The 27,110-nt window shown below is 42.8% G+C and overlaps 2 protein-coding genes across 2 annotated transcripts in view; both read right to left on the minus strand.

Moving 5' to 3' along the window:
• Positions 1–7,751: 7,751 nt before the first annotated feature.
• LOC110508824 (alpha-tocopherol transfer protein) lies at positions 7,752–13,052 on the minus strand. The gene is made up of 5 exons (XM_021589663.3): positions 12,573–13,052; positions 11,382–11,535; positions 10,734–10,927; positions 10,102–10,212; positions 7,752–9,883 (listed from the first exon to the last, which is right to left on the minus strand). Exons 1-5 carry the CDS (start codon positions 12,774–12,776, stop codon positions 9,653–9,655), a joined length of 894 nt encoding a protein of 297 aa, XP_021445338.1. The 5' UTR covers positions 12,777–13,052; the 3' UTR covers positions 7,752–9,652.
• Positions 13,053–13,930: 878 nt separating this feature from the next.
• Positions 13,931–27,110, minus strand: part of LOC110508198 (solute carrier family 53 member 1) — a 41,979-nt gene continuing 28,799 nt past the window's right edge. The window contains exons 5-14 of the mRNA XM_036966011.2: positions 25,805–25,954; positions 25,532–25,697; positions 25,069–25,256; positions 24,511–24,690; positions 23,913–24,075; positions 22,931–23,131; positions 22,352–22,518; positions 19,904–20,043; positions 18,460–18,681; positions 13,931–17,611 (exon numbers count right to left, since the gene is read on the minus strand). Coding sequence (XP_036821906.1) covers positions 17,557–17,611; positions 18,460–18,681; positions 19,904–20,043; positions 22,352–22,518; positions 22,931–23,131; positions 23,913–24,075; positions 24,511–24,690; positions 25,069–25,256; positions 25,532–25,697; positions 25,805–25,954 — 1,632 coding nt within the window. The 3' untranslated portion in view covers positions 13,931–17,556. The remainder of the gene's footprint in view (positions 17,612–18,459; positions 18,682–19,903; positions 20,044–22,351; positions 22,519–22,930; positions 23,132–23,912; positions 24,076–24,510; positions 24,691–25,068; positions 25,257–25,531; positions 25,698–25,804; positions 25,955–27,110) is intronic.

Below are 27,110 nucleotides of genomic sequence, written 5' to 3' on the forward strand. Positions count from 1 at the left end.
TTGGAAGTTTACATACACTTAGTTTGGGCTCCTTAAAATCTTGTTTTTCAACCATTCCACAAATTTCTTGTTAACAAACTATAGTTTTGGCATGTCGGTTAGGACATCTACTTGGTGCATGACACGAGTCATTTTTCCAACAATTGTTTACAGACAGATTATTTCACTTATAATTCACTCTATCACAATTCCAGTGGGTCATAAGTTTACATACACTAAGATAACTGTGCCTTAAAACAGCTTGGACAATTCCAGAAAATGATGTCATGGCTTTAGAAACGTCTGATGGGCTAATTGACATAATTTGAGTCAATTGGAGGTGTCTCGTCTCCTAGAGATGAACGTACTTTGGTGCGAAAAGTGAAAATCAATCCCAGAACAACAACAAAGGACCTTGTGATGATGCTGGAGGAAACAGGTTCAAAATGATCTAAATCCACAGTAAAACGAGTCGTATATCGACATCACCTGAAAGGCCGCTCAGCAAGGAAGCAACTGCTCCAAAACCGCCATAAAAAAAGCCAGACTACGGTTTGCAACTGCACAACAAAAATAGAACTGTTTGGCCATAATGACCATCGTTATGTTTGGAGGAAAAAGGGGGATGCTTGCAAGCCGAAGAACACCATCCCAACCGTGAAGCACGGGGGTGGCAGCATCATGTTGTGGCAGTGCTTTGCTGTAAGAGGGACTGGTGCACTTCACAAAATAGATGGCATCATTAGGATGGACAATTATGTGGATATATTGAAGCAACATCTCAAGACATCAGTCAGGAAGTTAAAGCTTGGTCGCAAATGGGTCTTCCAAATGGACAATGACCCCAAGCATACTTCCAAAGTTGTGGAAAAATGGCTTAAGGACAACAAAGTCAAGGTATTGGAGTGGCCATCACAAAGCTCTGACCTCAATCCTATAGAACATTTGTGGGCAGAACTGAAAAAGCGTGTGCGAGCAAGGAGGCCTACAAACCTGACTCAGTTACACCAGCTCTGTCAGGAGGAATGGGCCAAAATTCACTCAACTTATTGTGGGCAGCTTGTTGAAGGCTACCCAAAATGTTTGACCCAAGTTAAACAATTTAAAGGCAATGCTACTAAATACCACTGGGAATGTGATGAAAGAATAAAAGCTGAACTATTCTCTCTACTATTATTCTGACATTTCACATTCTTAAAACAAAGTGATGATTTTAACAGACCTAAGACAGGGAATTTTTACTTGGATTAAATCTCAGGAATTGTGAAAAACTGAGTTTAAATGTATTTGGCTAAAGTGTATGTAAACTTCCGACTTCAACTGTATATACTTATTTTATTTATTTAATTAACAAAGTTATGCAACAACCAGTTCCCCCGTGTGAAAAAGCAATTGCCCTCTTACACTCAATAACTGGTTGTTGTGGCACCTTCAGCTGCAATGACTGCAACCAAATGCTTCCTGTAGTTGTTTATCAGTCTCTCAAATCGTTGTGGAGGAATGCAGAACTGCTTTAACTCAAAGACATTTGTGGGTTTTCAAGCATGAACTGCTCGTTTCCAGTCCTGTCACAACATTTCAATTGGGATTAGGTCTGGACTTTGAATCGACCATTCTAAAACTTAATATTTGTTTCTTTTTAACCATTTTCATGTAGACTTGATTGTGTGTTTTGGATCATTGTCTTACTGCATGACCCAGCTGTGCTTCAGCTCACAGACAGATGGCGTGACATTCTCCTGTAGAATCCTCTGACACAGAGCAGAATTCATGGTTCCTTCTATTAAGGCAAGTCCTCCGGGTCCTGAGGCAGCAAAGCATCCCCAAACCATCACACTACCACCACCATGCTTGACCGTTGGTATGAAGTTCTTACTGTGAAAGGCAGTGTTTGGTTTTTGTCAGACATAATGGGACCCATCTCATCCAAAAAGTTGATTCAAGTTTGCCAGAAAATAACCTGGAAGCAACTGAATGATCATCAAGACTCCTGGAAGAATGTTCTATGGACGGATGAGTCAAAAGTGTAACTGTTTTGACGACATGGGTCCCATTATGCCTGGCGAAAACCAAATACTGCATTTCACAGTAAGAACCTTATACCAACGGTCAAGCATGGTGGTGGTAGTGTGATGGTTTGGGGATGCTTTGCCCCCCATCTATCTTCAGAGCTCGTGCTGTTAGGTGACCTAAACTGGGACATGCTTAACACCCTGGCCATCCTACAATCTAAGCTTGATGCCCTCAATCTCACACAAATTATCATGGAACCTACCAGGTACAACCCCAAATCCGTAAACATGGGCACCCTCATAGATATCATCCTAACCAACCTGCCCTCCAAATACACCTCTGCTGTCTTCAACCAGGATCTCAGCGATCACTGCCTCATTGCCTGCACCTGAAATGGGTCTGCGGTCAAACGACCACCCCTCATCTCTGTCAAACGCTCCCTAAAACACTTCAGCGAGCATGCCTGTCTAATCGACCTGGAAGGATATTGACCTCATTCCATCAGTAAAGGATGCCTTGGTTATTCTTTAAATGTGCTTTCCTCACCATCTCCAATAAACATGCCCCATTAAAAAAAATGGAACCAGGAACAGATATAGCCCTTGGTTCACTCCAGACCTGACTGCCCTTGACCAGCACAAAACATCCTGTGGCGTACTGCATTACCATCGAATAGCCCCCGCAATATGCAACTTTTCAGGGAAGTTAGGAACCAATCTACACAGGCAGTTAGGAAAGGAAAGGCTAGCTTTATCAAACAGAAATGTGCATCCTGTAGCACAAACTCCAAAACGTTCTGTGACACTGTAAAGTCCATGGAAAATAAGAGCACCTCCTCCCAGCTGCCCACTGCACTGAGGCTAGGAAACACTGTCACCCCCGATAAATCCGCGATAATTGAGAATTTCAATAAGCATTTTCTTCGGCTGGCCATGCTTTCCACCTGGCTACCTCTACCCCGGTCAACAGCCCTGTACACCCCACAGCAACTTGCCCAAGCCTCCCCCATTTCTCCTTCACTCAAATCCAGATAGCTGATGTTCTGAAAGAGCAGCAAAATCTGGACACCTACAAATCAGCTGGGCTAGACGATCTGGACCCTCTCTTTCTAAAATTATTTGTTGAAATTGTTGCAAACCCTATTTCTAGCCTGTTCAACCTCTCTTTCTGAGATCCCCAAAGATTGGAAAGCTGCCGCGATCATCCCCTTTTCAAAGGGGAGACACTCTAGACCCAAACTGCTACAGACCTATATCTATCCTATATCTATCCTAATAAAGCTTCGAAAGCCAAGTTAACAAACAGATCACCGACCATTTCGAATCCCACCGTATTTTCTCCGCTATGCAATCTGGTTTCCGAGTTGGCCATCGGTGCACCTCAGCCATACTCAAGGTCCTAAACGATTTCATAACCGCCATTGATAAGAGACAATACTGTGCAGCTGTATTCATCGACCTGGCCAAGGCTTTCGACTCTGTCAATCACCACAATCTTTTTTTAAATAAAAAAATTACCCCCTTTTTCTCCCCAATTTCATGGCATCCAATTGTTAATATCTTGTCTCATTGCTACAACTCAAATCAAATCAAATAAAATGTATTTATATAGCCCTTCGTACATCAGCTGATATATCAAAGTGCTGTACAGAAACCCAGCCTAAAACCCCAAACAGCAAGCAATGCAGGTGTAGAAGCACGGTGGCTAGGAAAAACTCCCTAGAAAGGCCAAAACCTAGGAAGAAACCTAGAGAGGAACCAGGCTATGTGGGGTGGCCAGTCCTCTTCTGGCTGTGCCGGGTGGAGATTATAACAGAACATGGCCAAGATGTTCAAATGTTCATAAATGACCAGCATGGTCGAATAATAATAAGGCAGAACAGTTGAAACTGGAGCAGCAGCACGGTCAGGTGGACTGGGGACAGCAAGGAGTCATCATGTCAGGTAGTCCTGGGGCATGGTCCTAGGGCTCAGGTCAGTTGAAACTGGAGCAGCAGCACGGCCAGGTGGACTGGGGACAGCAAGGAGTCATCGTGTCAGGTAGTCCTGGGGCATGGTCCTAGGGCTCAGGTCCTCCGAGAGAGAGAAAGAAAGAGAGAAGGAGAGAATTAGAGAACGCACACTTAGATTCACACAGGACACCGAATAGGACAGGAGAAGTACTCCAGATATAACAAACTGACCCTAGCCCCCCCGACACATAAACTACTGCAGCATAAATACTGGAGGCTGAGACAGGAGGGGTCAGGAGACACTGTGGCCCCATCCGAGGACACCCCCGGACAGGGCCAAACAGGAAGGATATAACCCCACCCACTTTGCCAAAGCACAGCCCCCACACCACTAGAGGGATATCTTCAACCACCAACTTACCATCCTGAGACAAGGCTGAGTATAGCCCACAAAGACCTCCGCCACGGCACAACCCAATGGGGGGGGGGCGCCAACCCAGACAGGATGACCACATCAGTGAATCAACCCACTCAGGTGACGCACCCCCTCCAGGGACGGCATGAGAGAGCCCCAGTAAGCCAGTGACTCAGCCCCTGTAATAGGGTTAGAGGCAGAGAATCCCAGTGGAAAGAGGGGAACCGGCCAGGCAGAGACAGCAAGGGCGGTTCGTTGCTCCAGAGCCTTTCCGTTCACCTTCCCACTCCTGGGCCAGACTACACTCAATCATATGACCCACTGAAGAGATGAGTCTTCAGTAAAGACTTAAAGGTTGAGACCGAGTTTGCGTCTCTGACATGGGTACAACTCCCATACAGGCTCGGGAGAGACGAAGGTCGAGAGCCATGCGTCCTCCGAAACACAACCCAACCAGGCCGCACTGCTTCGTAACACAGCACGCATCCAACCTGGAAGCCAGCCGCACCAATGTGTCGGAGGAAACACCGTGCACCTAGCGACCTGGCCAGCGTGCACTGCACCCGGCCCGCCACAGGAGTCGCTGGTGTGCGATGAGACAAGGATATCCCTACCGGCCAAGCTCTCTCTAACCCAGACGACGCTAGGCCAATTGTGCGTTGCCCCAATGACCTCCCGGTCGCGGCCGGCTGCGACAGAGCTTGAGCTCGAACCCAGAGTCTCTGATGGCACACCCAGGAGCCCCCCAATCACCACATTCTTATCGGCAGACTCAACAGCCTCGGTTTTTCAAATGACTGCCTATCCTGGTTCACAAACTACTTCTCAGACAGATTTCAGTGTGTCAAATTGGAGGGCCTGTTGTCCGGACCTCTGGCAGTCTCTATGGGGATGCCACAGGGTTCAATCTTCGGGCCGAAGATTCTTCAAAGTAGCCACCCTTTGCCTTGATGACAGCTTTGCACACTTGGCATTCTCTCAACCAGCTTCAAATTCCCACATATGCTGAGACCTTGTTGGCTGCTTTTCCTTCACTCTACGGTCCAATTCATCCCAAACCATCTCAATTTGGTTGGAGTCGGGTGATTGTGATTGTGGAGGCCAGGTCATCTGATGCAGCATCATCCCTCTCCTTCTTGGTCAAATAGCCCTTACACAGCTTAGATGTGTGTTTTGGGTTATTGTCCTGTTGAAAAACAAATAACAGTCCCACTAAGCGCAAACCAGAGGGGATGGTGTATGGCTGCAGAATGCTGTGATAGCCATGCTGGTTAAGTGTGCCTTGAATTCTAAATAAATCACTGACAGTGTCACCAGCAAAGCACCCCCACACCATCACACCTCCTCCATGCTTCACGATGGGAACCACACATGCGGAGATCATCCCCTCACCTACTCTGCTTCTCACAAAGACACGGCGGTTGGAATAAAACATCTCAAATTTGGACTCATCAGACCAAAGAACAGATTTCCACCGATCTAATGTCCGTTGCTCATGTTTCTTGGCCCAAGCAAGTCTCTTCTTCTTATTGGTGTCCTTTAGTAGTGGTTTCTTTGCAGCAATTTGACCATGAAGGCCTGATTCACATAGTCTCCTCTGAACAGTTGATGTTGAGATGTGTCTGTTACTTGAACTCTGTGAAGAATTTATTTGGGCTGCAATTTCTGAGGCTGGTAACTCTAATGAACTTATCCTCTGCAGCAGAGTTAACTCTGGGTCTTCCTTTCCTGTGGCGGTCCTCATGAGAGCCAGTTTCATCATAGTGCTTGATGGTTTAGTGCATTAGAAGGAAATAAATTCCACTAAATAACTTTTAACAACTTTTTAACTTGTTAATTGAAATGCATTCCAGGCGACTACCGCATGAAGCTGGTTAAGAGAATGGTAAGAGTGTGCAAAGCTGTTTTCAAGACATAGGGTGGCTACTTTGAAAATATATATAAAATATATTTTGATTTGTTCAACACTTTCATGGTTACTACATGATTCCATGTGTTATTTCATAGTTTTGATGTCTTCAGTATTATTCTACAATGTAGAATTGTTTTTAAAAAGAAAAAACCTGGAATGAGTAGATGCATCCAAACTTTTGACTGGTACTGTATGTGAACTTAATAGTATGTGAATCTGTCACATTCGTCTCTTCTAGTCCGTCTGGCTGTCTGGGCCTCAATGACAAGAACAAGACAGATTTCTCTTTATCCTCCAGAGGATTAAATTGGTAATTTTAATAATCATTTTGGTCTGTAAAATAGTCAATTTAATAAAGATTACATTATCTTGACAGTGGGTTTATGGAGATGTGTACAGCTCATGGCGTCAGGTCTAATAGTAGGCATACTTACGAGTAATTTGACAATGAGAATTGATAGTCTCAAATATTTTACGTCATAGTGAAGAGATTCAGGATGTGGAGATACTAGCGTTTGGACTTTGGACTCATATTTTCCCCACTAGATGGCAACACTAGACCAGTTCAATATCTAGTAACTACCGTTCTGTGACTGATTATTTTTCTATGATTTTGAGCCTAGTCATTTTATGAAATGTCATGGAAAACATTGTCTGTGGACACTCAAATTCTTCCCACTGAAAGTTCTTCTTCCTCCATACTCATTCACCAGGGAAGTAAGGGAATTCCATAGGAAGAAAAATGGTTGCACTCCCCTCTACAGGGCAATTTTCATAAAGGAACTAGATAAATACATGGTAATAGACTCATGCGTTGCTTTCCCTCCCACTTCTATGCATTTCTTTCGATTAGAGCAGAGGGCATAGACTGAAATTCAGAAAACCTGGAAGTTAAAATGTAATTGGTAAGAACAAGCAGTGGTGGAAAAAGTACTCAATTGTCATACTTGAGTAAAGATACTTTAACAGAAAATAATTCAAGTAAAAGTCACCCAGTAAAATACTACTTGAGTAAAAGTCTAAAAGTATTTGGTTTTAAATATACTTAAGTATCAAAAGTAAAAAGTATAAATAATTTAAACTTCTTTATATTAAGCCAACCTAGACAGCACCCTTTTCTTGTTTTTTTAATTTACGGATAGCCAGATGCACACTCCAACACCCAGACATAATTTACAAACTAAACATGTGTTTTTAGTGAGTCCGCCATATCACAGGCAGTAGGGATGACCAGAGATGTTCTCCTGATAAGAGTGTGAATTAGACCATTTTCCTGTCCTGCTAAGCATTCAAAATGTAACAAGTGCTTTTGGGTTTTAGGGAAAATGTATGGAGTAAAAATGGTATGATTTTCTTTAGGAATGTAATGAAGTAAAAGTTGTAAAACATACAAAATGGTAAAGTACAGATACTCCAAAAAACGACTTAAGTAGTACTTTAAGGTATATTTAAAATATTTACAAATGTCAAGACAATGAGGGTAATATTAATTTGATATTTTAATAAAATATTCACCTTCTATAGCGGTTTAATAAACTTTCAATAGTGCAAGTTGTTTAATTACAGTACTATTCCAATAGCTAATAATAGTAGGAAAAGTAAACCTTTGCCATGAGGAAGCAAGATGACGGTCTATCAGGAACCACTGAATGACGCAAAGCTTACAAAAGTTCTTTTAAATTACTGGTATGTTCACATTTCCTCAATGCAATGATATTGGTCATAAAGATGTAGCAAGCAATGTGTTCCAACAAGCCTCAAGTAGAATATCAATAGAGAAACAGAGGCACTTCATCAAAAATAATTTCTCGTCTTGCTCCTAAACTCCAAACAAACAGACACAAATAACTGAACATTATTAAATCAAGCCATACAAATGTGATGAAATCTCCTCATACATGGACAGAGGGCTTGTTTACTGAGTTTACTGAGGGCCTAAGGTCAGGAGGGGAGAGAGCCCAGCCAAACTCAACACAGTAGACTGAGAAAGATCCCAGCCAGGCTCAACACAATGTTGTGAGATGTAAGCTCAACACACTGCCCCTCTGGACGGCATTTAGACTTTTGGACTGTTTCACATAAAGACAGGGAATGGACTAGAGCAGTGGAGGCTGCTGAAGGGAGGGCAGCTCATAACAATGGCTGGAATGGAGTCAATGGAATGGTATCAACCACATTCAAACCCCGCGTTTGATGTGTTTGGTACCATTCCATTGACTCCATTCCAGCCACCATGCGCCGTCCTCCCCTCAGCAGCCTTCGCTGGACTAGAGCTTCTGTAATAATAAATAGAGACGTATTTAGCACTTCTCTCATCTGAGTGAGAGAGATGTTGAAAACATTGTCTTTCTTTAAAACATTTTTTTTAAAATAATCTCTCCAATTTTGCTACAATGTGAACATTTCTGAGGACATTTCTTTCATAAGCGTCTGTGAGAAAAAAGACAAAATAGCAAAGAACTGAATCAATTTCCTCTGAGTTTGCTACTACAGACTGGGCAAAGGATATTCAGGGATTTTTGCTATCTTGTATTATCAATCTGGGTTAACGGATCTTTCCAAGAACAGGCTGGCTCAGCTTATACTGATTTGAGTAAAGAACTAAGCACTTAATCTTCGTAATTAATTAAAACACCAATCATTGTATAAAAATACACTTCACTACTACAGTAGATATTCACAGAACTGTACAAATAGCTAAAATATGTATTTAACCTTGTCTTTTGTGTTAACACATTATGGAAGCAGTTGGTTGAGTAAAGGGGGATACCTAGTCAGTCTTACAACTGAACGCATTCAACTGAAATGTGTCTTCTGCATTTAACCCAACCCCTCTGAATCAGAGAGCCTCGGAGGGCTGCCTTAATCAACACTTTTGCACCCGGGGAACAGTGTGTTAACTGCCTTGCTCAGGGGCAGAATGAAATGTTTTACCTTGTCAGCTCTGGGATTCGATCTAGCAACCTTAGCGCTAGGCTACCTGCCGTCCCAATAATATAAATGTTTGCAAAACCCATAAAACAGATGAGATGGAGAAAAGTAGTCTAGGCCCAATTCCAATGTATTATTACTGAAACACAATGTGTTATGATACTATTTTGAGCACTAGCTCCTACCGAGCATCCCTCGTCATCATCCCATCTTTTCATCGACTACTGATAAAAACTTTAAATAAATAAACAGGATGCTCATATAAACTCAAAACTAGCAGACAATCTTGGACCGAGAGCTCAAGTTGTGCACCCCAACCATATCGATTGGACTTCCCTTAAAAAAGAAGGTGAAGGAAGGAATAAGAAATTGGAATTGGACTTCAGAAGGATGCTACGAGTTGTGTGGTTGGTCAGTGAGATGCACTCTGGGATGTGTAGTCTATGGGGAGTCAGGAGCTGTAGGCAGACTGGCTGTCAGGTTCTGGGTCAGAGGTGACCTCATCTACTGCAGGGAAGATGGAAAGCTGGGTGAGGAGTTCCTCAGACTGCAGGATGTGGGAGGTCCACCCCTGACACACCTCTTCCATGGAGGGGCCGCTGCCCCCGTACTCCTGGGGGAGGATGTCTTCGGAGAAAAAATCCCTCAGAGTCTCTTTGAAGGTGCTGCCATGCATGTGGATCTAGGAGTAAGACAGGAGGGCATTGACATAAATTAGTATCACTGCCATCATGATCAACATTGTTGTCACTATCATCAGAGACATCATCATCATGGGTTATAAGAACCTGCTCTAAACAACATCATCTCCATCACTCCCGTTAAATGTATGAAAGAGATGTATCCAGGTGAAAACAAGAGTCAGTGAAAGAACGTGAATGATGAAGCATGGCGACTGACCCGCTGTTTGATCTTATCGGGCAGAAATGGGCGGAGCATGGCGAAGACGGGTCTGAAGAATATGGGCTCGTTGATCAGATGGATTCCTCGCACTTTCAGAGGGAACGAGTCCTGAGGGGATCACATTTAAATAGAGGCTTAAAGCTAGACTCAGCTAGATGATGTTGCAACGAGCAGCACCACAGATATTGAGATGAGCGGGGTGCAACACTTTGCTCTCACACAGTCACACAAAGTATCTGTGCATGTGCACGGGTGTGCTTCCCACTACAACAGAGGAGAAGTTCAGCTTCACACTACAACACTCTTAGTTGTTGCGGATATTGACTAATTACTGTTGTTTGCTTTGTGCATCTACATCATCTTGCTAATTCTACCTTTAGTACAGTATTATTACAGACTTACAGTATAGCTATATTTGATTTGATTTGATATTCTGTAAGAGTAACACATGAGATTTCTGCAACTCCGGATCCAGAACTAACCGTATCCTTAGATCTTTACAATTACTGATCATGTTATTCTAACACGTATCATACAAAGATTATTTCTCAAACCAGCGGACGGGCCCATTAAAACAGTAGTTGAAAATGAGTGTCCTAATGAACATGACCCAGTTCAACAGAACCTACCGTGAGCACAGAGGAGATCCTTTTGGCCAGGGAGGGGTTGATCTGGAGGGCGTGAGCGAAGCACCATCCCTGCATGTCAAAAATGGCTTTTAGTCCATTCCTCTGAGTCTCCGTCTCCTGGACGATCAGCTCAGATGTGATCAGACTGACACGGAACACCTCGTACACTGTGAAGTCTTTGGGGTTCCACTGGCCTGAGGAGAAAAGCCAACACATCTCAAATGACACCCTATAGATAGCCCTCAAATTCAAACCTTGACCTCGAAGCCAGTTCCACTGCTTTAAAATTTGTTTTATTCCCCTCTAATCAGAGACTGATTTAGACCTGGGACATCAGGTGGGTGATTCCCCTCTAATCAGGGACTGATTTAGACCTGGGACACCAGGTGGGTACAATTCATTATCAGGTAGAACAGAAAACCAGCAGTGCTCCAGACCTCGTATGTTAAGAGTTCAATACCCCTACTATAGAGTAACCTATATTGAAGAGTATTCCATCTCCTTACATAGCCTTTTACACAGCCATGGGCAGATTATTCCTTTTGATTTATGTTCAAAGCACATTTTAGGTGGTTTTATGCCTTGGTACCGCTTGCCTTGCCTGACACCCAGACCACACCCTATGAGACCATAGAGGTGAGAACTAACCGATCCTATAGATGAGCACTCTGCTGCCGCTGAGGTCCCGGTCCCTCAGCACTCCATGGTAGTTATTCTGGAGGAGTCCCAGGACAGAGGACGGCTGCAGGTTGGCACTGATCTCTGGGCACTCTCTCCTCCAACGCTGGTAATTAAAGAGTAGCTATAGATAGAAAGAGAAAGAAAATAAATATTTTGGGGATTGCAACAGAGGACCCACAGCCAGCTGTCATCCTGTCAAATCATGTCAGGCTGTGTGGACACTTAAGCGCCAAGCTGGTAAATGTTTTCCAAACATGCACTGACTGACATTTGTAGGCTATGAACAGGATACATGGCTAGACATGAACTATGCCACACATTTTGTTGAATGCAGTTAAGACACATACAAACAAGAACTTACAAGTGTTTAAACCATGAATGATACAATATAATTCACTCTCCTATGCCTGCATTGCCTATCCTACAGTGAATGTTTAGTTTTGGAGAGGTCCAAAACGTCCAACTATTGCAAAGCAAAATGTATTTTTTGACATGGTTTTTGACATTATCCATGTGAGAGAATATGCATGTGCTGCAATCTGGTCGTTTAAAACTTCCTCACATAGCGACAACCTGTAGCCCAAATAGTTTATTTCCCCCGTTAGTCCAGTTGGCATGGACCCAACTTTCTTTCAGTGACAAACAGTCTTTGAGTCCAAGTTCTAAACAAGTGCGATAGGCATCGAAACCCAGCTAGCACATAAACGTTCTGAGAACCATGTTTCTTTGAGCTTAGCCTTATGGTTATTTTGCATACAACCTTCCCACAATTTTCTGGAAATGGTGCAGGATAACCAGCTCGCACATAACGTTCTGAGAACTATGTTACATAGGTGGGAATTTCAGTACTTCAGCATGTTTCCTCCAGGTTTCTACCTCATGGTTTTATTTAAAGTAATTATCAAATTGTTTTCTGAGAACATTAAGAAACAACATTCTTCTTTGAGAATTTCAGTACTTCATTCTGTTCTCAGAACATTTAAAACGTTTTCAGTTTTACCGGTCAAAACACTTACGGCTTCGTAAGTGTTCTGACCAATGGGATACCAAAAACGTACGTTCCCACAACTTCGAAGGAACGAATGTGCTAGCTGGGCAACATGCGGCATAGCCTAAACAGTTTCAATTTCTCAATACCTTTAACCCACCGATACCAACCTTCAGTGACAGCTCAACATTAAAGTCTCTCGCTCGCAGAAACTTTATTAGAAAACTGTCTGACCAATTCAAGCTTTGCTGCGGGTCGATGATGTCTTTCTGTGCCCTCTGTCTCAGTTCTAATAAATAAGGTTTGACAAAGTTGGAGTCGTCGGGCAAACTATTTAGGTCTCCCTCGTAATCCGTCTCCTCTCCGGACTTCATGTCGGTACTGTATCACATTTCACGCCCATCACATACAAAAGTAAGTTACTCTATTTACACAACGGAGAATGAAGAAACTTCCTTCGGCGCAATCAGAATAGGCTACTGAAATAGTCTCGCTCGTCAACGCGCACGCGGCTCACTTACTCACCTCTGTACAACAAGGCAAATACTTTATGCGACGAAAACAGCCTTTTACTGGTCAGGGGTAAAACTATGTTTTCAAGTACTTGTCGACCTAAAGTCCACTGCCATGATACGTGGCAGTAGGGCAAGACAGTGGAAAAACTAGTCCAGCGACTTGAACAATGTTTGAGCTATTAGACTAAATACATTTTCCATTGTGCTACAATTCAAACACTCAAATAAGGCAGGCTAGTGTTGTCTATTTGGTCATACATTTTATTTAACTAGGCAAGTCAGTTACTAGGAACAAATGATTTACATTTATGGCCTATACCGGACGAAACTGGGCAAATTGTGCGCCGCACTATGGGACTCCCAATCACGGCCGGTTGTGATACAGCCTGGAATCGAACCTGGGTATCAGCAGTGACGCCTCAAGCACTGAGATGCAATGCCTTAAACCGCATGCATCACTCCCTAAACGGAATGAAATACTTCCAGTGAAGAATGATCAGGAATAGATTGTAACGCTACAAACTGGTTGTAAAATGTATTGTTTTTCTAGACTAAGTGTATCCATTGTTATAAAGTGCTCCAACCTTCTTCCACGAAAGGGCGGTGTCGTATTGACCACATTTGATAGCGGACGTCTAGGCTTGGGCATATTTTTTGGTGCCAAATCAAATTTGTGGCTTGCCCTTGCCTAAACCTGGTGAACAGTATTCAAATATTACAATATTTCATCGAATTTCTCTTACACCTATTAAAAAGGTTTCAGCCTGCCAAGCATGGGCGAGACACGTTGTCTATTACTTTGAGTAAGCTACAAGAATACATTTCTTTGACACCTCCCTATGCAAAAGAAACCAAAATATATAGCAAAATGTTCTCACCATTAGGCCAGCCACATTCAAACATTATGGAATAGAATGCCCTCTAAAGGTCATACAACAGCGCCACCCGCAGGACAAAGAAACAGTGGAAGAGAATGTATAAAGTGGAAATAAATGGGTACAAGTACAGAAATGTTTAGACTTTTTTTTTAAAACTCAAAAACCATGTAACAGGGACAGGGAGTCAATCCAGGCACCTCAGTTAGCAGAGAATGCCAAATGCATGAGGTGTACTCTAAAGGTAGTAGTTACAGTGACTAGGGTATGATGACAGTACATAGGGCAAGCATATTAAAAAACTGTAACATAAAAACACAACGCTGGCGGGACATATTGGACATGGGCAACAGTCCGTTTCATATAGTTCATACAGGGCCCTTCCTTCACTTGGGGTTTTTCCGTCTTTATAGCGTTCTAGGCAGAAGGAAGGAAGAACTTTCTAAAGAGCTTTGTTTTGGTCCAGGCTTTTGGTACAGTAGGTTCCACTCTTCTTCCATAGGATGATCTATTTGAGTGACAGCTCAGTGATCCAATGAGAAGCTACAGGGAGACAGGTCCAGTGCAACTCCACCCTTAGCATTCATAGCTGGAACATACTCCAAGCAAGGTGTTTGGGTGTGTGTACAGGGTATAATTGTAAGCAGGGTGTGTGTAAGCACTTCAGCGAGAGTGTGCATTAATATTTACAAGGCTTTGTATGTGTGTGTGTGGGCCCTCCAGCTCACTCTCTCAAGGGTGAGATGTCACTTTAGGAATGTAACAAAAAGATAGAGATATTCTCTATTTCCCCACTAGGTTCATTGGTTGACCTAGGTGGTACAGTCTCCAGACCGGTAGAGACCACAATATTTGAAAAAGTAACAACAGGTGACCATCACAATCTTTTCAAGAGGCGGGGGACCCAAGGTGCACAGGGTGTTGAATTGTTATTAGTTGTCATTGGGCCCCAGCTTCTGCGTTTCTGTTTATTCTGTGTCTACTATGGTTCTTTTTAGCAGCTAAAGTGCATTTCTGGCAAATCATTCAGATGAGGTGACTCTAGTTAAATAGGAACTATTTGATCTACAACACACTGAGGCCCAATGAAAACCAACAGTTTGCCCTGAGGCACTGGGGTCCCTCCTCCCTCTGCTGCAAACATCACTTTATACTTATGACTTATTACAGGGATAATGCATGGCTGTTATTGCTAACCAGCTCCATTCAAGTCTAAGAGCCTCCGAAGTCGGCTCCCTTTGAGCTGGTCATGACATGGTCGACAAGAAAGCTCAAGCATCACAGGGACATATCTGAAATGGCACCCTATTGCCTATATAGTACACTAAGTTAAAAATAAGTGCCCTATATTGAGAATAGGATGTCATTTCGGATGAAGCCACAAATCGAACACCGTGTTGTCTTTATGTGGTTATCTTCTTCATCACATTATTTAAGTTTCCCCAGACATTTAAGCTCCATCAGGCTTTCCACAATCACTATTGTGGTTGACCTCTACACTACAAATGCAGCTTGAACTTCAAGAAGTATGGGCCAAATCCTAACCTGAGATACACCTGGGTTAACTCAAACCTTTGAATATTGTGCATTAATGTCAATGGGAGACGAGTTATCCGGGCATATCAAGTTAGGAATCTGCCCTAAATGATTGCTTATATCTTTACAGGGTTAGTAAATCTACCAGGGCACAAAAATGGGGGTTAAAACCCTCAGGTGGCTTTTGGGAGAGGCAGGAATTCTAGGAAATTGTGTTTACTCAGTAAGAGTAGAACATTTAAAGCTTTTGCCTTCATTAGAACTGAGAATATGCATTGAATGCATTCTAATATTAAAGACTCCTTAGGTGAGTCAACACAGACACTTCTCTTCGGGACTAAATGTGAGAACGCACACACACCGTGTTTGTTGGCTGGAATTACTAACAGAATGATACATTCAACAAATGACCCAAAGTGAGAAGTGTTCAAGCTAGGAACGAATAAAAACTATTGAATGGATGGACTGACTTAGATTTCTACTACAGAGGAATATAATGATGTTTTATCATTTCATTCAACTGAAAATATTCATTTCAGTTATCTAGTAAAAAATTAAAAAAGACGCTAGACACACCCAGGAAGTGGACATCAGAATGAACAGGATGGGTGGATCAGAATGGAGATGATTGGTTGGTGAAGAGGCCAATCCCTGCACACCCCCAGACACCGGACTCCTAACTGGCATTGGGTGTGCTGCCCTGAGATCTAATGGAATGGACCGGACCAGGAACAACACAGGGCCAATAAAGATGGCTAAACTGAAGTTGACAACAGAGATCTGCGTTATGCTGTATGGGGACAAAAGGCTGCGAAGCAACGCAGATAGAACTCAGATGTCTAGAACGGAAGGTATATATTAAAAAGTGAGTAGGGCTCTGATTTTCTCCTGACCTGACAACTCGTCACATGACCAAGAAAAAGTGAGGGCTGTTAATAGTGAAATATCTTCTATAGATTCTATTTATATCTGCTGTGCTATGTGACTTAGGCGGCGTTGTGCCGTGGAAGCACAGTCCAGCTCTCAATGGAATGTTGCAGATATTTGGCTAGCTCTGAGAAGAGCAAGCGATATAACGATAGTAGAAAATTCTGCCATTCTCACACAGCTTACTGAGAGATTGCATTAGCTCACACTGGTATCTAAAAAGACAAAAGACTAGATTTGGCATGAAAGTAAACATAATGTTATAGTTAACCCAGATTGGAAGGTTCTGAAGACAGGGAAGGGGGTGGCTTGTTTTGAGAGAATTGTCTACATCGGAGCCTCCTGAGGGTTTTTGAACATACAAAGTCCTTTTATAGGATGAGATGCCCAAAAAACATTGGTCTCTGACCAGACTTCTATTCAGGCCGACCCACTTAACCATTAGAATGAATCCCAATCCCCAACAGGTCCTGGAACAGTTCTTATGGGCAACGTCAGGCAGAGACTTTAGAAGCCATTTCAAATCAGAAACACCCATTTTGTTTTTAATTTAAAATAATTCACTCCCAAAATGTTTTAGGCATCTCTCCCCTCGCATAAATAACAATTAAATGTACATTCAACAAAATAAAATAAGAACCAAGGTATTCGTGGAAGAACTTATAGCACATGGAAAGAACAGCCACATTAATATAGTCATCTTCATCATCATGTTCATCAAAACATGGAACGAGGAAGTCAAAGAACCAGACTGGTCAGACACTCCTCTGCAATCACTGTTCAGAGTCCAACGCTCTCAGTCTTTTTTTTTATATTCTATCATTTCTGATTAGCCATCTTGAAATCAAAAGTTAGTCCACCCGTTTGTTCTTCCTAATATCTACATCAACATGTACAGTCTTGTTGTTTCGTCTCTTTCCCATGAATCTGAAAAATAACGGGTGACGTCAACTCAGTCCTAAATGGTCCATGAATGTAACAAAAAGAAAGTTTCTTAAAAGTAGCTGTTCCAAGGTGTGTGTAATATTTTGTTCCTCTACCTACTCCTATATTCATGTCTTTGTACTCCCTCTCTCTCTGTGTGTGTGTGTGTGTGTATTTATGTCAATACATGTAAGGTGCAGATAGGCAGCTCTGTGATGGACTGATTGGAGAAGCTGACGAGGGGGCAGGTCAATCAAACGATCGATCGACTGATTGATGGGGGAGGAAGGGGGTCAGGGGGCGTGCCCCTAGGAGGGGCGTGGTCCTTTAAAGAGGTTCTGAACCCATGCTATGGATGCAATGGGTCTGGCCTGATGTCAGGTGTCCTCGTCAGTGTCCTCGATGAGAACTTTGGTGTCTCGGGTCTTGGTCCTGAGAGGGAGAGAGAGAAAGTTTAGTAGAAGGCAAAACAGCCATAAGTTTTATATAAGGTGTGTACGTTATTACCGTACTGGGAAGCAAGGCGAGGCCGTCTTAGGGACATGCTGTAGCTTTGTGTGGGTGTGTATGCATGCCAATGTGTGTATGTAGTTCTTCTATAACCGTACTGGGAAGCAAGGCGAGGCCGTCTTAGAGACATGCTGTAGCTTTGTGTGGGTGTGTATGCATGCCAATGTGTGTATGTAGCTCTTCTATAACCGTACTGGGAAGCAAGGCGAGGCCGTCTTAGAGATATGCTGTAGCTTTGTGTGGGTGTGTATGCATGCCAATGTGTGTATGTAGCTCTTCTATAACCGTACTGGGAAGCAAGGCGAGGCCGTCTTAGAGACATGCTGTAGCTTTGTGTGGGTGTGTATGCATGCCAATGTGTGTATGTAGCTCTTCTATAACCGTACTGGGAAGCAAGGCGAGGCCGTCTTAGAGACATGCTGTAGCTTTGTGTGGGTGTGTATGCATGCCAATGTGTGTATGTAGCTCTTCTATAACCGTACTGGGAAGCAAGGCGAGGCAGTCTTAGAGACATGCTGTAGCTTTGTGTGGGTGTGTATGCATGCCAATGTGTGTATGTAGCTCTTCTATAACCGTACTGGGAAGCAAGGCAAGGCCGTCTTAGGGACATGCTGTAGCTTTGTGTGGGTGTGTATGCATGCCAATGTGTGTATGTAGCTCTTCTATAACCGTACTGGGAAGCAAGGCGAGGCCGTCTTAGGGACATGCTGTAGCTTTGTGTGGGTGTGTATGCATGCCAATGTGTGTATGTAGCTCTTCTATAACCGTACTGGGAAGCAAGGCGAGGCCGTCTTAGGGACATGCTGTAGGAGCGTTTCCAGTTCTTCTTGCCCAGGCGGTTCCGGACTCCGTCCTCCTGGTCCATCATCTGCTCCAGCAGCGTCTGGTCGTCAGCGTTCAGTGGAGCCACTGAGATGTCCCTCACGGCTCGGAACTCGCCACAGTTATTCAGGTGCTCGTTCTCCAGACGGAAGAAGTTCCAGACAAAACGCCTGCAGTGGAGAGGGGGAGGAAGAGAATAGCAAGTGAAATATTGTTGAGGTGTTTCAATGTTTGTATGGGAAGAGAGAATTATGTATGAAATGTCCTTGAGGTATTTAGTGGCTAAATGTTTGCCTTTTAAAATCTTCAGGAAAGAGCTCTACCTAGAGGTCAACACAATAGTAGTCAGCCCTGAAATGTCCATTTACAGGAAATAAGATATTGGCATAGAAAAAGGGTGTTTGAGAGACAGCTGGTAGGGAGAAATAAAGTGAAAGGAAGAGAGAATGAAAATAAAATATACAACACAAGAGACAGAGAGAGAACGACAAAGCGAGAGAGAACGACAGAGAGAAGAATGCTATTTGGCCCTAAACAGAGAGTACACAGTAGCAGAACACCTGACCACTGTGACTGACCCAAGATTAAGGAAAGCTTTGACAATGTACAGACTCAGTGAGCATGGCCTTGCTATTGAGAGGCCGCCATAGGCAGACCTGGCGCTCAAGAGAAGACGGGCTATGTGCACACTGCCCACAAAATAAGGTGGAAACAGATGCACTTCCTAACCAAATGTTTGACTATATTAGACACACATATTTCCCTCAGATTACACAGACCCACAAAGAATTCCAAAACAAATCCAATTTTGATAAACTCCCATATATATATATTGGGTGAAATACCACACGAAAAGGACACCGAGTGAAGAACAAACGTCATTGTAAATACAACCCATATTTATGTTTATTTACTTTCCCTTTTTACTTTAACTATTTGCACATCATTATAACACTGTACATAGCCATAATGACATTTTACAATGTCTGCTGTTTATTTCACTTGCTTTGGCAATGTAAACATATATTTCCCATGCCAATAATGCCCTTTGAATTTAATTGAGTGGGGGAGGGGGAGGTAGAGCGAGGTAGAGAGAGGTAGAGCGAGGTAGAGAGATGTAGAGAGATGTAGAGCGAGGTAGAGAGAGGTAGAGCGAGGTAGAGCGAGGTAGAGAGATGTAGAGCGAGGTAGAGCGAGGTAGAGCGAGGTAGAGCGAGGTAGAGAGATGTAGAGAGATGTAGAGAGATGTAGAGAGATGTAGAGCGAGGTAGAGAGATATGAAGAGATGTAGAGCGAGGTAGAGAGATGTAGAGCGAGGTAGAGAGATGTAGAGTGAGGTAGAGAGATGTAGAGTGAGGTAGAGAGATATAGAGAGATGTAGTCTGTTCTCACCTGAAGACCTCCAGAGGGGCTAGGATGGTGGCCAGGATGTCTGCAGCGGAGGGTATCCCACTGACTGTGCTCAGGAAGAGGGGTATCGTCCAGGCAAAACGTAGCAACACATCCTCCAGTATGGCACAGTAGTAGTAGGCCTGAACACACACATCAAATAATCACCTACAAACCTTCTGAAATAATAGGCCTGAGCACACACACACATCAAATAATCACATACAAACCTTCTGAAATAATAGGCCTGAGCACACACACATCAAATAATCACATACAAACCTTCTGAAATAATAGACCTGAGCACACACACATCAAATAATCACATACAAACCTTCTGAAATAATAGACCTGAGCACACACACACATCAAATAATCACATACAAACCTTCTGAAATAATAGACCTGAGCACACACACATCAAATAATCACATACAAACCTTCTGAAATAATAGACCTGAGCACACACACATCAAATAAACACATACAAACCTTCTGAAATAATAGACCTGAGCACACACACACACATCAAATAATCACATACAAATCTTCTGAAATAATAGACCTGAGCACACACACATCACATACAAACCTTCTGAAATAATAGACCTGAGCACACACACATCACATACAAACCTTCTGAAATAATAGACCTGAGCACACACACATCACATAATCACATACAAACCTTCTGAAATAATAGACCTGAGCACACACACACATCAAATAATCACATACAAACCTTCTGAAATAATAGACCTGAGCACACACACATCAAATAATCACATACAAACCTTCTGAAATAATAGACCTGAGCACACACACACATCACATACAAACCTTCTGAAATAATAGACCTGAGCACACACACACACACACACACATCACATACAAACCTTCTGAAATAATAGACCTGAGCACACACACACACATCACATACAAACCTTCTGAAATAATAGACCTGAGCACACACACACACATCACATACAAACCTTCTGAAATAATAGACCTGAGCACACACACACACACATCACATACAAACCTTCTGAAATAATAGACCTGAGCACACACACATCAAATAATCACATACAAACCTTCTGAAATAATAGACCTGAAAATATTTTTATGGTGATTTACTACATTATCAGACACTTCTCTGTTCCTCTTTGAGGCAGAGGCTTTCCCCAACAATACACACACACACTTTCAAAAGTTTGGGGTCACGTAGAAATGTCCTTGTTTTTGAAATACATTTTTTGTCCATTAAAATGACATAACATTTATCAGAAATAGTGTAGACATTGTTAATGTTGTAAATTACTATTGTAGCTGGAAACGGTTGACTTTTTAGGGAATATCTACAGAGGCCATTATCAGCAACCATCACTCCTGTGTTCTACACTATATTTCTTATCCATTTGATGTTATTAAAATGGGGGAAAAAAATAGCTTTTCTTTCAAAGACAAGGACATTTCTAAGTGACCCCAAACTTTTGAACGGTAGTGTATATATATTGAACAAAAATATAAATGCATGTAAAGTGTTGGTCCCATGTTTCATGAGCTGAAACAAAAGATCCCAGACATTTTCCATTTGCACAAAAAACATATTTCTATCAATTTATTTGAAAAAGAATTTGGCAGAATGTCCAACCGGCCTCACAACCACAGACCACTTGTACAGCGGTGTGCTGATGTCAACATTGTGAACAGCATAGCCCATGGTGCGGTGGGGTTATGATATGGGCAGGAAAAAGCTACGGACAACGAACACAATTGCATTTTATTGGTGTCAATTTGAATGCACAGAGATATTGTGACGAGATCCTGAGGCCCATTGTCGTGCCATTCATCTGCTGCCATCACCTCATGTTTCAGAATGATCACGCACAGCCCCATGTCCCAAGGATCTGTACACAATTCCTGGAAGCTGAAAATGTTCCAGTTCTTCCATGACCTGCATACTCACCACATGTCACCCATTGAGCATGTTTGGGATGCTCTGGATTGACGTGTGTGATAGCATGTTCCAGTTCACGACAATATCCAGCAACTTCGCACAGCCATTGAAGAAGAGTGGAACAATATTCCCCAGACCACAAATCAACAGCCTGATCAACTCTATGCGAAGGAGATGGGTTGTGCTACATGAGTCAAATGGTGGTCAAACCAGATACTGACTGGTTTTCTGATCCACACCCCTACTTTGTTTTTTTATGTATCTGTGACCAACAGATGCATATCTGTATTCCCAGTCATGTGAAATCCATAGATTTCACAGTCTAATTAGACATCACAGTCTAATTCAATTATTTCCTTATATATGAACTGTAACCCAGTAAAATATTTGAAATTGTTGCATGTTGCATTTATATTTTTGTTCATAGATGATTAAATCAATATTCAACATTTTGGTTGGTATAGCTTTTTTCCCCAAAGGTGCATACTAACTTTCTGGGGGTAGACGATCTCCTCTCTGAGTAAGGTGTTATCGCCTGCGTTTCGGTCAAACAGGCCCCAGTCCATCTTCAGGTCCCACACCAGGGTGTAACAGGAGCTGACTATGGAACAGCCAATCAGCAGGTAGAAGAAGATCTTAGCTTCGTTGTGACTCGCAGCTAGGAGAGAGGCAGTTTGACACCAAAATATTAAAAACACAAACACATTGACACGGTCAAATGAATAAGTGTGTAAACATAGTTTCATCCTCATTAAACACCAATGGTATTCACTAAGTTGATGGCTTATATTTAGGATAATGTTTTTCAGCTTTGTCATTACATTTTTCTCAAAAGTTTATAATCTTATTCAATTATTTGATATATTTGACATGTGATAAGGTCACACAGAGGGCCAAAGATGATTAAATACACCAGTGATAATCTGAGGTACCCAAAAGAGCCTTCAAAGAAACCAAAATTCTGGTACTTTACTGGTAAACTTCTAAAGTTTCCAGTAATATACCCACCCTTTGTAACTGTACTAATGTCTGAGGAGTACACTAGTACAATACAGTATCACGACACTCACAATTCTCTTTGTGAGTGCTGTACAGGGCAGCGAAGGTGACCACGAAGAAAGTGGTAGAGTATTTCCCGGCGTTGACCAGGTGAGGGAAAGCCCGTTTGGAGTCACGGTAACGGCGCAGGCACTGCACGAAGCGGAACCACGCCGGTAGACACTGGATCACGGCCCGCACACCGTACGAGTAGGAGTGACACACGCCTCCACCTATCAGAATACACATGGATTAGAAATTAACAGATCAAATCATGAGCACGTTATACGAGTAGGAGTGACACATGCCTCCACCTATCAGAATACACATGGATTAGAAATTAACAGATCAAATCATGAGCACGTTATATGAGTAGGAGTGACACATGCCTCCACCTATCAGAATGATTATCAATCAACCAATAAAATCCACCAAATATGTTCCATTGAAATTCCCCTCTGTTGGATGGATTAGACATTTTCTTTATAGGAATGCAATTCAATATACACAAATGACTTGAGTTTAAAAGTTGACTCCAACACTTCTCACCTGCAATCAATAACATAAAGGTGATAAAACATGTGTTGGAACAGGGTTAGGTGGTGGTGTGTATGTTTGTTTGGACTGGATAATGTTTGTTGTGTTTGCATTGTGTGTGTGGACTAGGCTATGTTTGTTTGGACGAACGTCTTGAGGGTATGTTTAGTGTGGGCTAGATCAGGCTGTAGGCTTGTTTTGGCTGAGCTTTGTGTGTTTGGATAAGGCTGTGTTGAGTTGTGTTGTGTTTAGTTGTGTGTGAGAAAGAGATATATACAGACAGAGAGAGGAGAGAGGGACAAAGGAGAGGAAAGAAAAATAAAAGTAACCATCAGAAATAAGAAAAGTCCAAATTGAAGGTCTGAAACTAACAAGCTTATTTTCAAATGGAGCTTGGAGTGTGTATTTGTGTCTCAGTGCTTGTATGTTGGCATGTGTGTGTGTGTATCCATGTGTACTCGTATATCCATTGCTTACTGTCCTGCAGTAGCCCGTCCTGTTGCTTCCAGTCGAGCTCGAAGCTGTAGAAACAGATGAGGTACTCCAGGTCCATCAGAACCACCCCTAGAGAGTTGAGCTGGTCAGCCAGCCAGAAGTCTGCAAACTCTACCCTGTGGAACGGGGCTGTCACCACACGGAACTGGAGGAGAGGGAGGGGGGGGGGCAGAGAGAGAGAGAAGAAGGAAACAGAGAGAGAGAGAGAGAGAGAGAGGGAAACCGAGAGAGAAACCGAGAGAGAGAGAAACCGAGAAAGAGAGAAACCGATAAAGAAAGAGAGAAAGAGAGACAGAAACCGAGAGAGAGAGAGAGAGAGAGAGAGAGAGAGAAACCGAGAGAGAGAGAGAAACCGAGAGAGAGAGAGAGAAACCGAGAGAGAGAGAGAAACCGAGAGAGAGAGAAACCGAGAAAGAGAGAGAGGTAGAGAGAGAGAGGCAGAGAGAAAGACAGGGGAAAAGAGATAACTATATATTACTGTTCAGGATACACCACTTGTCAACATCAAATGTCAATATTTTTCCCCCATCATGATGCCAAGCACATTGAGACATGTTCAGCAGCTTTCTGAGCGTCTCACCAGCAGTTTGAGGAGCCAGAAGCGTGACTTGTAGTAGAGGGTCTTGAAGGGGTTGATGAGGAAGAGTAAGAAGAAGCCATAGAGGACCAGCGGGTTGGCCTGCATGGGCACCAAAATGGATTTGGAGAACAGACAGGAAAGGATGCTCACACACCACAGCACCCCCAGGAAACCAGCAATCTATGTGGAGGAGAGAAGAGAGGTTAGCCGGTGTTGGAATTTGATTGCATTTTCAATCTATTACCGTGTCATTCCATTCTACTGCTTATTGCTTTGGCAACAATTGATGGCTAATTTCACATCAATAAAGCTAGTTCAAATTTGAGACAAAGAAAGAGAGAGAGATAGGGGTAGAGAGATGCGGGAGAGAGAGCGAGAGGTAAGGGGAGAGAGAAAGATAATTCAAGCAAATTACTTGATACTAACGTGAAAAGATAGATTCAGTAACATGACAGTAAATGTGAACACAAACAACCACATAGGTACAACTAATATCCAGAGCTGTATGATTAAAACACAATCAGTATCCAACCACTGTATAGAGCCCCAAACTCCTACCTCAAAGAGGTGCTGGTGGGAGAGGTTGTTGCGTGGGTTGAGCTCGAAGATAAGCACGTGGTTAACCCCTGCCTGGCGCCAGCCGTACGTGTTAATGCCCAACAGGAAGAGGAACTCGATCAGCAGGAAGCCGCCGCGGTAGATCCTCACCAGTGGCCACACGTTGGCATTCTCTATCACAACCGCAGCTAGCAGGCAGGACGGTTAATAACAAATTCATAACATATTAATAACACAATAATGGCAACTTTGTCGATAACTGAGCTATCAAACCCTAAACTAGAGGACTAGGGCCTGTATGAAATAATGAGAATTGGGAAATGTGAAAAATCGACATAGAAAATCTCACTATCAAGCCAATCTTTTCACATTGCAAAGCGCTTCACACCACCATGGTTTAAAGAGCTTCAGTAAGACAGAGGGTAGGAGGAGAATAGGGGAAAGGCAGGGAAGACAGGTATACCTGTGATGACGACGGTGACCATGAGGACTAGGAAGACTCCACAGTACAACCCAACCCTAAAGGTGGTCCATGCCGGAGCAGGCTGTGCAGCACCTAGTGGTGGCACTCTTAGCCTCTTCATGGCTCGCTGTCTGTCTCCGCCCTCCAACTCTTGTGTTACCAGGGCCTGCGAGGAGAGAGATTGTGTCACAGCTAAAAGACAAAAACTGAAATGATTATAGTACATTGCTACGAGCATTGATAAGAGGGGAAAACAAAATGGCTGTCCAGTACCTCAGTCTCAGAGATGAGCTGGGTGATCTTCTTGCAGGTGTAGAAGGGGGCAACCTCCACATGGGCCACGCGCCAGTCGGCCCCCCGCGACGTCTCCAGGATCTTATCATGCTTCTTCAGGATTTTACGGAAACCTGTGAAGTTCAGATTCTGGGGAGACGAGAGGAGAAACAGTTGAATGGTTATAAGTAGGAGTCTCTTAGATTCTTTTTTCGGATCCCTCAGATATATTTTTTTGTTCGTACTGATATGAAAAAAACCTGTTGCAATTGATCAGGTGACACAAACAACAAGGTTAGGCTTAGCGGTTGGGTGTCTAGGGTTGGTGTTTAGGAGCTGGTAACTAATGCTGGTAGTTCTGCAGCAGGATGAGGTAGTAACCAGGAACAGTGTATAGGGAGGGGGTGATATCTAAGGGTAGTATCCAGGGTTGGAAATTAACACCAGCCAAATGCAGGTAGATCGTCATTGGCGGGTAAGAATGTCTATTTCACCAGCCAAATTGGAGGGCGGTCACAACATTTAGGATTATAATTTTTTTTTATATCCGAAGCCCATATGTGGAAGTTGGCAGGCTACTAAAACGTGACTTTGTCGTGACTTTTTCTTTGGCAAGTTACATCGTTTTGTTCACATGCTAGGTTGTTTTTCAACGTTAGAGTTTGCTGCAACTTTCTGCTGCTAGGAAGACATCACAGTCTGATATTTTTTTCATCACAGACAAGCAAGTGTGAAAGTTACCATGGTTACGGCCCTTAAAGGAGGCAGCTGAACATTTGTCTCACCTAATGATTGTGCTCGATTAATAATGAATCACTCCCAAAAAACGTGTATCCATTAACTTTGTCATTAATCTCGTAGATTTACTTGTGTGCTTCTACACTGAAAAAAAATATAAACTCAACATGTAAAGTGTTGGTCCCATGTTTCATGAGCTGAAAGAAAAATATCCCAGATATGTTCCATAAGCACAAAAATCTGATTTCTCTCAAATTTTGTGCACAAATGTGTTTACATCCCTGTTAGTGAGCATTTCTCCTTTGCCAAGATAATCCATCCACCTGACAAGTGTTGCACATCAAGAAGCTGGTTAAACAGCACGGTCATTACTAGGGTTGCACATTTTGGGGAATATTCAGAGGTGGAAACTTTCCGTGGGAATTAACGGGAATATGGGAAATAACGGGAATATATGGGAATTAATGGAAATATGCTAATTAATATTAACACCATTTAAATGTAGATGTTTTTTGCATTGGATATATTTACCATATCATATGGAGACAAACATACATACCTTATCATA

This window comes from Oncorhynchus mykiss, chromosome 28, assembly GCF_057628025.1.
Source record: "Oncorhynchus mykiss isolate SJ-2025 chromosome 28, ASM5762802v1, whole genome shotgun sequence".
Taxonomy (NCBI): Eukaryota; Metazoa; Chordata; class Actinopteri; order Salmoniformes; family Salmonidae; genus Oncorhynchus; species Oncorhynchus mykiss.